Source organism: Notolepis coatsorum (genome assembly GCF_963971535.1).
Source record: "Notolepis coatsorum genome assembly, chromosome: 17".
NCBI lineage: Eukaryota > Metazoa > Chordata > Actinopteri > Aulopiformes > Paralepididae > Notolepis > Notolepis coatsorum.
This window is the reverse complement of record NC_140181.1, coordinates 72,386,345-72,398,678: the sequence shown is the minus strand read 5'-3', so window position 1 is coordinate 72,398,678 and position 12,334 is coordinate 72,386,345. Positions and strand designations below refer to the sequence as shown.

General features: G+C 42.6%; 1 protein-coding gene across 1 annotated transcript in view; it reads left to right on the top strand.

The window, feature by feature from the left end:
* The window catches only part of senp1 (SUMO specific peptidase 1), a 35,386-nt gene that overhangs the window by 21,256 nt on the left and 1,796 nt on the right, over positions 1-12,334 (top strand). The window contains exons 15-16 of the mRNA XM_084333642.1: positions 900-979; positions 8,569-8,653. Coding sequence (XP_084189768.1) covers positions 900-979; positions 8,569-8,653 — 165 coding nt within the window. The remainder of the gene's footprint in view (positions 1-899; positions 980-8,568; positions 8,654-12,334) is intronic.

The following is a 12,334-nucleotide window of genomic DNA, read 5'->3' as shown; positions in this document are numbered from 1 at the left end:
AAGGCTCAGCAGTTGGCTCCAGCGTCCCAGAACCACCCCTGCTTAATGCTAGCTCTCATAGGGAGGCGTAGTCACTTGGGACCGCCCCACCTGTTTAGGGATTTATCATTGGGAAAATGTATTATCGGCTATTGTAATAATACTGCCTCATGAACATTGGCAAGCTTTCCATTTTTGCACAAATTGAGTACCCTTCTATCACTAACATTATTGTTTCAGCATTTTTGGTTGAAATAAAATTTTACGTAATTATTTTACGATTAATTTAGAATATTTTCATGTTGAGCTATAGATTGTGTATGAATACACACACAAAGGTACACCATGCAAATGTTCATGCTTTATTTGTTTTAAACGAGACGATTTAGAAATGGGCAATGGTGAAATACATTGCGATTTCAAGCGAGGTGGACCGGCCGGAAACAACAATGACGTGACCACTACACCTCCCTATGATTCCCACATGCAGAACTTCCTTGTGTCAAAAGCTGAACTATTCCTGATAACAATATCGCATATTGAACAGAAACAACATGGAGAAAAGGAATACTCTTACCCTTTGTTTACTTTGCCCCCCAGCTGACATTATTTCTCCTCAACCAAATCCACTGACTTCCTTTCAATGTTTATTCCAACAACTAATTTACCGCCTTTTTTGCTAACCCTGCCCACGAATCTCCAACTCTCCCAGTGATGATAAAGTCGATTGTGCCATAAACCTTCTGCATCCTACTTCTACCATACAAACCCTATCTTCGCTGTTTCTGCTGCCAAATCTCTATATTTTTGCCTATTTTGGCCTAAGCTTTCTCCTTTCATGAGCCTCTTCCGCTGAATAGGACGTAGCGGCTATAATGATTGACATGTCACTGTTGCTTACATGACACTTCTCCTCTCAGGTGGTGGATCTTCGCAAGAGGCGCATCATGTACTTTGACTCCATGGGAGGAAACAACGACAGAGCTTGCCAGCTACTGCTGTAAGTCAGATCGGCATGTGTGTTGTGTGGGTATTCATTAATTGATGCTCTCGGTGCCGTGTATGGATTGATCCAGAAATTAAATGTTGTGTAAACGTGGACGTTTAATTAGAGGCACTGTGTAGTTCTGGGAAAGGAGATTTCAGCTAAACAAAAGAGATGATTGTGGACTTTAGGAGGTCGGGGGTCAGGGACTACAGCCCCCTCAGCATCGACAGGGGCACCGGTCGAGAGAGTGAACAGTTTTAAGTACCTCGGAGTCCACATATCCGAGGACTTGACATGGACCACACACATTGACACTGTAAAGAAAGCACGACAACGCCTCTACTTCCTTAGGCGCCTAAAGGCCTCTACATGCTACAGCAACTGCAACGCAACTGCAACACAACATCAGCGCGACTTCAACGCAACATGTTGCAGAGGGTGTTGTAGACTAGAGTGTGTTGCGAGGATGTTGCGTACCTCTCTCCAAAATCTAATCTGAACAACCGTTGTGTTGATGTTGCGTAGCAGTGATTGGTTGGTTAGCGAATGGGGGCGGGGCTGTCAGAGAATAATATTGGTCCCGCAGGGAGGAATACTATCCTCGAGTTAATGTAATTTATACAAATAGAAGTATTGATTTCGCCGTAACGTAGGGCTGGGCGATATGGCCTAAATATGATATCACGATTTTTTTCTGACCTTTCGGCGATACACGATACGCATCACAATGTTTTCTTTTTTTCCCCAAACAATTCATTATGAGGCTTACCAAGACAGTATTTGAGTTTGCAAGCTAACATTAAAGACAAAATAAAATACCCATGCATTTAGCATTTTTATATTATATATTAGATTTAGATTATTGGATTATTAGATTATATATTGCATATATTTAGCAATGAGATATTATATGATTTATATATGAAATATGATTAATTGAAAATGGGGGACCCTGATGTAAACAAGACGAAAGTCTTTCTCTGGTCTGCATCCTCCAGTCCACTGTTGACTGTTGTTGTATTGAGCTGTACTGTATTGTACCCATGCTGCAATCTGTTAATAACGTTCTCATTCATTCAGTCGGCAAACAGAATCATTTTGATTGACAGTCGCGTCTGCCAATTACGTCACATCGCTTGCACCCGCCCTGCTGTTCTTAGCACCAATCGGCAAGCGCGTATTCATTTTTTACTTCCGCCATTGGAGAGCTCAATGACAATAACAATGGCAGCGGTAGCTCGCCGCGGCCGACGTTTAGCTTTTAGCTCCGCGGAAGGACTAAACGACTGGAGGCATAATGATTTTACTGCAACGGATGTTATAATAAAAGCCTTTCCATACATCTGTCTGATTGAAAACTTTATTAACAGACCGCAGAATGGGCACAACTGAGTCAGCACGGGCTGAGATATGAACGACTAATGCTTGCTATCTAGGTCGACCTCGGTCGTTGCTATGTAAATACGCTGATGTTATTGAAAGTGTAACTATATAACGTTAATGCCACAAAACGAATGCCTTTGTTATCATAAGTAGTAACTTTTGATGCAGTAGTGTGTGTGTGGGGCGGCGCTGTTCAAAAGTGTCAACGTGTGGACCAGATTGACGCGACACAAGCCCCTTGGGCAAAACATCACGATATCCACGATACGTTTAAAAAGTGTATCGTTAATGAACTGTACCCGATATTTATATAATATCGTCATATCGCCCAGCCCTACCGTAACGAATCATTAAAAAAATATACCGTTAACTGGAATATGTTCGTTTCTTTTTTTTTTATCAAATATTTTTATTTTATTTAATTTTTTCCAACATGAAACAAAACATATCACAATACAACAACAACAATACATAAAAAGACTTACTCAACACCACATGACAAGACAACTACTGATGCAACTGTACAGTGATCATCCTAACATGGACACTCGCTCGTTCTCTCCCCCCCCCCCTCCCCCCGCTCACCCCAGGACCTCAACATGAGTCACACTCATAATACATCACAATACATCACTCAGCAAAAAAAAACAAGAATCAAAACTACAAACATTTCCAAACTTATATGCGTTCCCTCAACTTTGCCACTGTAGCCAACCAAATTACGATATCAGATTCCCTAACCCCTATAACACGTGCCGTGGATATCTCCAAATAGATCACGTCAAGGTAGGTGAGAAACCATACCTTTGGACAGAGTCTATCTGGATGAAACCAACGTGAGGCAATCAATTTTTTTGCGGCTGTGAGGCCAGCCAAAATGAGTTTTTTCACCTGTATAGAGGTCGGTAATTTAGAGAGATCATTCAGTAATAGTACAGAAGGAGATACAGGTATGGTTAGAGAGAAAATGTCTGAGAGCTGATATGTAACATTTTCCCAAAAAATCACAACAGGAGGGCATTCCCAGTACATATGCATAAATGTACCTGTGGCGCCATTTGGACACAAGGTACATAGAGAGTCAGGTCTGAGACCCATTGAATTCAATCGTCTAGGGGTTAAATAAGTCCTGTGAATAAAATTTAGATGAATCTGTTGGTGATCTGGGTTGTGTGAGGATAACCGAACATTTTCCCAGACTGCATCCCAATCAAAATCTACATCCAACTCCGGAACATCCTTTCTCCAAATCGTATCCAGGGGGAGCTCTTTATACGAGGTCATGAGTAAATGGCGATAAAAGTCAGAGACAAAGCCTCTCGATGTCTCCTTGTCATAAAAGAACTTGTGAAAGCGGTGATGCACTAGTGGAGCATCCCATGGCACGCCATGAGCCTTCAGAGCTGCTCTTATTTGTAAATAAAAGAAAAAGGAGGTTCCGGGGAGATCATATCCGTTGGATATATCCTGGAAAGATCGGAGGCCAGAGTTATCAAAGATATCCCCCAATGTGTGGATACCTTTCTTTTCCCATCTAGGGTACCTAATAGGTTGTTGTTCAATAAGGAGAGTCACGCCAAGTTTGGATCACATGTGTGATTAAAGGGCCAAATCTTAATTTACATTGTTTAATTGATATGTTGGTATACACAATATCCTGAAGTCTATATGGGGACACCAACTTCTCCTCCAATGGTCGCCAAGATACAGCTGCTTGAGCATCAAACCAAGTGATCAAAGGTCTCAGAGAGAAAGCCTGAAAATAATATTTAAAGTCTGCAAATGCTAAGCCCCCATCGAGTTTACTCCTTTGGGCAGTTGATCTCTTCAAGCGCGGGCGTTTATTGTTCCAAACGAATTTATACGAGGCAGAGTGCAATTTCTGCCAGTAACCAACAGGAGGAGGTAACTGGAGCATGGAGCTGATAAAGTAAATTCTGGGTAAAATATTCATTTTAATTATTGACGCACGGGCCTGTAATGAATTTTTTAATTTGGACCATCTGTTAAAGTCATTCGTAATCCTGTCACCCAAGCTGGAGTAATTATACCTTACCGTCTGGCCTATAGTGGGGAATATTTCAATCCCGAGACATTTAAAGTGCTCCACCATAAGCTGGTAAGATGGTAGCCTTCGCAGGCTCATTAAGTGGAAGAAAAGCAGATTTTGGCCAGTTGATCTTAAAGCCGGACAGGCTGCCGAATTCATCTATCACGCCGAGCAGATGAGGTAGAGAGATGGAGGGATTTTGCATAAACAGGAGTACATCATCTGCGTATAAGCTAATATGATGATGTGTGCCCTGAATTGAAATAGGAGACATAATTTGGGATTGTCTTATGTATTGAGCTAGGGGTTCGAGGGATAAAGCGAAGAGTCCGGGACTAAGAGGACAACCCTGTCTAGAAGAACGCGAGACAGAGAAGAGTGGCGAACAGAACTTTCCCGTTAAGATCATGGCCGAAGGCTCAGTGTATAATACTTTGATCATATGAATGAAACCCTCACCCAACCCCATCCTTCTGAGAACTGCCCATAAGTAAGACCACTCCAATCTGTCAAATGCCTTCATTGCGTCCAAGGATATGACCGCTGTAGGGGCTGCAATATCCTTGCTGGCATTAATCACGTGCAGTAACCGTCTGATGTTGTCAGTAACCAGGCGGCCTCTTATGAAGCCGGTCTGATCAGGGTGAACTAGAGATGTCATGTGCTTTTGAAGTCTGGTGGCTAGAACCTTGGCATATAGCTTAAGATCGGCTCCGAGGAGACTTAGGGGCCTGTAGCTGCCACATTCGGTGGGGTCCTTATCCTTCTTGAGTAAAACAGATATAAGGGCCATATTGACATCTCTAGAAAAATTGCCCTCTTTGATTGAGTGTAAGATCATTGAGAGTAATAAGGGGCCGAGTACATCCCAGAATGCAAGATAGAGTTCCGGTGGAATGCCGTCCCATCCGGGAGCCTTGCCCCGTTGCATATCCGCAATCGCCTCTCTAAGTTCAACCAGCGTGATAGGTGCAGCTAACAACCTAGCACTATCTTCTGAGATCTGTGGTAGATTGATTTGATCAAGAAAATCCTCCAGCTTGGTATGATCAAAGACCACCTCTGACTTGTACAGATTGGAATAAAAACAGCGAAATGTATCATTAATCTTTTTTGGGTTGGTGGTTACCTCCCCCTGTTGGTTCTTAATGGAAGGGATATCCGCAAATTGCTCACTGGCACGTATCTTCATAGCTAATAGGTGACTAGGCCTGGAGGCGTGAAAGTAGTAGTGCTGTCTTGTTCTGTGCATCTGAAATTCAGATTGTTGTCTTAAAATAGAGTTAATCTCTTTTTTCACTACCTTAATTTGAAGCTCCAGTCGATTAGAGTAGTTGTGCTGCAAGGAAGAGATCAACATGGCTTGAAGCTTTTCCAGTTCCTCTAGCTTGGAGAGACGTCCCTTGCGGAGATTAGATGCAAAGAGAGTAGTGTTACTTCTGATAAATCCCTTAACCGAATTCCATAGGATTCTGGGGTCCTGTACAGAGCCAACATTAAACTGTAGGAATTCAGTGAGCTTCTCTTTGTTAAACTCTCTGTTTTTCAGAAGTGTTGAGTTAAAACGCCATCTAGGCGCACGGGATGTTATTTTACTGAGTGAACCTTTGAGAAGGATACCTTTGTGGTCTGAGAGTGCTATGGGCACTAAGTCAACATCAAAGCTATCAAAGAGATGTGGGGAAGAAAAAACATAATCAATTCTGGAAGAGGTCTTATGTCTCGACGAGAAGAAGGAGTAATCCCTCGCAGATGGGTTGAGCGAACGCCACATATCAATTACCCCTGTGTCCTTAGACCAGGCCTGTAGGGCTGTGGTAGCTTGCTTCTGATCAGAGTTTTCCGTGTGATTGGATCTATCGATCAATGGATCCCAAACTGCATTAAAATCAGCTCCTACTATTAAAGAGTAATCAGGTAGTTTCAACATAGCTGAAGTTAGTGCAGCATAAAAGTTAGCGTCATACAAATTAGGGGCGTATGCAGAAATCAGCGCAATTTTCCGGTTAGAGCATTCTATTTTAGCAATAGTGATTCGACCATTTGCATCAGACCACACATCTAACAGTTTAATATTCAAATTTTTCTTCGCCACTATGGCTACCCCTCGGGTCTTGGTGCCAAAAGAAGAAGAACTTATGTTATGATAAAATTTATTTGCCAATTTTGCATTATCCGCCAATAAAAGATGAGTTTCACTCAGCAAAGCCAGATCCACTTGCTTCCTCTTTAGCCACGTTAGTACACTTGTGCGTTTATGTGGTATATTGAGACCCCCTGTATTCCAGATCAGGATATTCAAATTAGCCATAGTCTAAAAGGGATGCAGTCTGGTTGAATGTAATTTGTTTGGAGTAGAAAACTATAATAGATACATATTCACTTGTTAAGGTTCCATTGAGTACCGAGCGTGAGCGTGAAAACAAAAATAAAACAGAGCGAGTCGACTGAAAAGAAAAACAAAAAACACAATCCCCCATTCCCTCCCCCCTCCCCCCCACTACTATAACTTCTCCTATCCGGAGATTAAGCTGCATCCCACCTGGTCGTCTGCAAACTAAAACGCAAACAGCCAGGTAAAAAGCAGACTTCCTTCTCAGTGGCTACACATATGTTGGATTATGTAATTGGTTTGTCATGACAAACTAATAAGAAATCGCGAATTAACCGGTGGTTATCCTATAGCCCTAGTTATATGTACATTTCATCAATGCTATCATACCCAACTAACGTTAATGCCATTCAGAATTTATTAACATAGCTACAACAACACATAACGTTAATATAATTGCATGCATCATTGTTTACAATGAACGGTGGGGCTAATCGAAAGGACTGGACACGGACAAGTTAAACAGCAATCAATTAACTTAATACAACAGCTAACGTTAAAACCAACAAACACAGAACCGGACACAATCAGAAAAAGAAGCATCATTTTTACTTCCGGTCGGGGGGTTTCAAAATAAAAGAGCGACGTCTAAAAGCACCGGAAATACGTTTATTTTGTACATTATCTAACGTTAACACGAACCTAAACTAACTTTTACAATAACGACAATATTGTATATATGTATATTGAACACTTTTGTCTATGTACTTTACTTCTATTTTATACTTATTATACATATTTTATACTTATCTATTTTTATCTAGCACAATATCTGGAGCAAAACAGAAAGAAGCCTTTTATATAAAAGTATTCTGTATTTTTGTATGACGACTAATAAAGAAACTTGAAACTTCAACTTCAACCTCAGAAATTTAACAAGGACGCAAAGCATTCATCATGACATTGGGCCTCATGCAAGACCTACACACGGATATGATCTTAAATTGTCTGTGTGAACAGTTTTAAGTAATTTACCTGTAGGCTTCCTCTAGCAGCAGAGTGGCAGTTGGTTGGTTAGTTGTTATATTGCTCGTCTATGAGGTGCTTCACGTTGAAAATAATTAAATATTATATTATTACTTAATACTTATATATTATATATTTTCATAACTAAATCAATAAAACTCTCCTTATAGAAAATTGGGTCCCTTGAAGCTACAACAATTTACTGTTTCACTGTGGTCTTTACATGTGCAGGGCTGGCAATTTAGTTTGCAATACATATTTGCCACATAAAAAAAGTATTTTCTAGTCTTGGTTCTATGGTTCACATTGCCTAAAAATCTTTTATGATTTATGACGCAAGATAGAATAATTACGAATATGCGAATTGGCTGGCCGTTCACACTAATACAATTGGCAGTATTAGGGGGTGGGGAAAGCTGGCGGGTGGGTCCTGGGCGTTCGGTCGGGGCGCCTGCTCAGCGAGGGTAGGATCTGGAGAGAGGTAGTGCGGCCTCCCACGTTACACTCTCCCAGTGAGAATCTGCGCGGCCAGGCTGGCTGCCGGCTGGCTGCACATGCGTCGGAGGAAAGCATGTGACAGTCTCCGGCCTCTCGGACCAACAGTAGGGGAAAGTGCGCAACAACCAGGAAGGGGGTTGGGAATTGCCATAACGACTAACAGTGGGATGGGAGAAAAATCGGAAAAAAGGAGGAGAAAAAAAAGATATTCAAAAAAAGAACAAAAAAAGAATATGCTAATGATTTATTTCACCTCACAAAAGTATCCATTGTAGCCATGAATGGAAAGTAATCAGATTTTATGTTTTATAGAGATTACCTGGAGCAGGAAAGTAAGGACAAGAAGGGAACAGAACTGGATACCTCAGATTGGACTCTACAAAGCAAAAGAAGCAATGTAAGTAAAGTCACTCCTTGTGCACTGCTTATTTTTTTATCTTATTTTGGTGTTAACAAAAACTCTGGGTCCGAATGGACCCGGTGTGTAAAGCTCCTCCCATAGTCGAGCGGACCGTACACGGAGCAGACTCCCGTGGACTCAAAGCGGACTCCAAGTGCGAAGCTCCAATTTTCTAATGCGCGGACGTCCGCGCCGCTGACTTGGTGTCACACAAAACGCTGCTCAGCGTTTTGGTTGACATCGAACTGCATTTAATGTGACGCCGATCTGCATTTTACTCTGAACACTCGCTCCGTGCCAAGAGAGAGTAGTGCTTGAGATGTTTGAATGGCTTTTCTAAATGAAGTGTGTAAAACTGCCAGTTTTATTTTGAAATATTGGAAACGGAGATAACATAGAATGTTATCTCCGTTTCCAATATTTCAAAATAAAACTGGTGCTTTTATTTCATGCAATGCGTGTTTGTCATTTCAGCACCACGCGCTGTCCACCTCAAGCCTATACGGTACATCTCGCATCTCGCTGCCTATATACCTGTTATTCAAGTGTGTAAAACTGCCCGTTTTATTATCGAAATATTGGAAACGGAGATAACATACTCTTTATTTTGACATCGGATGACGACGACATGACAGAAGTTGAACAGCGTGGGAAAAATGGTGTAAACTGGCGCAAGACATGTAGGAAATTGGTCCGCGGAGGTCCGCTCGATTATGAAAGCTCAAAGAGTCCAGCAGACCTCCGCTGAGTCCAGTCCGCGTACAGTCCGCTCGACTATGGGAGCACCTTGACTCAGTACCAACCACCCCAAAAAATAAGGATTATTATCCAGTTTTGTTTTGTACTTCATTACTAACTTATTAGCTCATCATAACCAGTACCCATATCAAACATTATTTTATATGGCCCCAAGACACAATATACATATTGTTTCAATCGAAAATAGGATTATATTCACTCATGCTGTTCCCCATATTTAAGAAAATGGGTAAATATTTATGCTGATATTTATCTGACTAGAACAGGCTAATGTATGAAGACACTTTATTGAGTAAACTGCTTTGTGGGTTTTAGAACTGTATTGTGGAAATAAATCAAGGAACAAAACAACTCCACCTCCCTATCACTCTTCCTCTCCACCTCCCTATCGCTCTTCCTCCTTTCCCTCTCCACCTCCATATCACTCTTCTTCCTCTCCACCTCCATATCACTCTGTTCCTCTCCCTCTCCACCTCACTATCACTCTTCCTCTCCCTCTCCATATCACTGTCTTCTTCCTCTTCACCTCCCTATAACTCTTCTTCCTCTCCCTCTCTACCCCCCTATCACTGTCTTCTTCCCCTTCTCCACCTCCCTATCACTCTCTTCCTCTCTACCTCCCTATCACTCTCTTCCTATTCCTCTCCACCTCCCTATCACCCTCTTCCTCCTCCCTATCACTCTTCTTCCTCCCCCTCTCCCTATCACTGTCTTCTTCCTCTCCCTATAACTCTCTTACTCCTCTCCCTCTCCCTATCTCTTCCTCCTCTCCCTCTCCCTATCACTGTTCCTCTCCACCTCCCTATCACTCTGATCCTCTTCCCCTCTCTTCCTCTTCCTCTCCACCTCCCTATCACTCTTCCTCCTCCCTCTCCACCCCCCTATAACTATTCTTCCTCCACCTCCCTATCACTCTGTTCCTCTTCCTCTCCACCTCACTATCACTCTCTTCCTCCTCCCTCTCCACCTCCCTATAACTCTTCTTCCTCCACCTCCCTATCGCTCTGTTCCTCCCTCTCAATCTGTTCCTCTACCTCTCCACCTCTCTGTTCCTCCTCTCCCTATTGCTCTGTTCCCCCTCTCCACCTCCATATCACTCTGTTCCTCCTCTACCTCTCCACCTCTCTGTTCCTCCTCTCCCTATCGCTCTGTTCCTCCTCTCCCTATCGCTCTGTTCCCTTTCCCTCTCCACCTCCCTATCACTCTGTTCCTCCTCTCTACCCCCCTCTCTCGCTCCTGGGCCCTCATTTATCAACAATGCGTAGAAAGTGTTCTATTTCCGTTCCTACGCACAGAATTTAGAATGTGTGTACGCACAGAAATATCGGGATTTATCAACCGTGCGTACACAGGTCCTACGCTCCTCCGTGTTGATAAATGCCATTTGTTCTTACCGTCAATGCTCGTGCATGATTATCCATATATGGTAATGAAACACCCCCCATGGGATGTGCAATAATGGACTAACCCGAGCGAACTCTGAGAAACTCCACGAGCAAGATTGTTCACGGAGGCGCTGTCGAACCAAGAAGACACAACCCGTGTTATGGGATAAATATGCGACAGGCTGGCGGACTTGTACACGGTGATGTCAGATATCAACGACTCCCTAAGACCATTGCTGCAATTCTGCCTGGACAGCTCAAAATACTAATAAAGACCGTTAACCACTGTTTGGCGTTGGTGTGTCATTATAACCATGCTGGAATATGAATGCCTTTATTAGTTTTGTTCGATTGGCTACCGGGTATAATATGATTTGTAGAGGCATACAATCTATTTTGTTGTCGGTATTAAGTAGCCTATATGAATTACATATAATAGCAGCCATAGCCTACATTATGCAACAGTAACGAGTCCTGGTCTTTGCAATAGTCTCTTCTACTGGTCGTTTTGGGCGCCTGTTCACCAGGGAGGGGATTTGGGCGAGATGGCGTGAACCTCCATGAACATTACGCTCTCTCCCAGGGAAACTCCTAGCTGTCGGGTGAACGGAAGCGGCTGGTGAATCCACGTGTATCGGAGGAGGCATGTGCTGGTCTTCCTCCATCCCATCTCTCCGCGCTCCCCTGCAGTAGGCCCAGGCGCCCCACAGTTTGGGAACCACTGTTTTGGTTTGCGTGGTGCACTGAAAGGACTTGTTGTTTGTGACAAATTGGATACGCTTCTGAAATAGGCACTGTCCCTTTAAAAAAAAAAATATATATATATATATATCCACTTAGTTTTCACAGAATAAAGTTGTGACAGTGCTATGTGTTTTCATGGTGTGAATGAAGTAGACTTGAAAAGGGAAAGAACTTTGGGCCCTACTTGGTTTGAAAGATCTATTAATAACCTAGCTAGCAGTTAGACCACTCAAATTGGAATGGAAAGTAATGAACCCCCCCCCCCCCCCCCCCCCATCTCCGTTCTAAACTAGCGTTGGCTAAAATACTACGTTTTCAGCCATTAAGCTTCTAAAGTGACCAAACAACACGATGCTGCTTTAAATTAATTAGAGCCTTGTGGTTTTCAATGTAGGAGATTAATTGACTGCGTTGTATGCTGATGCAAAGTCTGCTCGTGTAGCGTTAATAATGCCAGAGATCTGCACTTTTCTTTTTCTCTCTGAACTAAGAAACAGACCTTGGCTAATGTGCTACCACTACTAGCTAACTAATGTATAATACAGGCAAAAACAATAAAAGTCCTTTTGGATTCCTGGACTTCTGGGTGTCCGCCCAGCCACCTCCGATAATAACTGCTTCAGACCCCTGAAACGCTTGCATTGAATGTTAGCATTATGGGGAAAGGGCAGTAAGTGTGTGATTCTGCCTTGTAAAGGAAATCGATGACCAAAGAGCAAAACCTCCTATCTGCATCATTGTCTGACTGGCGGAAATTGCATCTGCAAGATCTTTTTATTTTATTTAAATT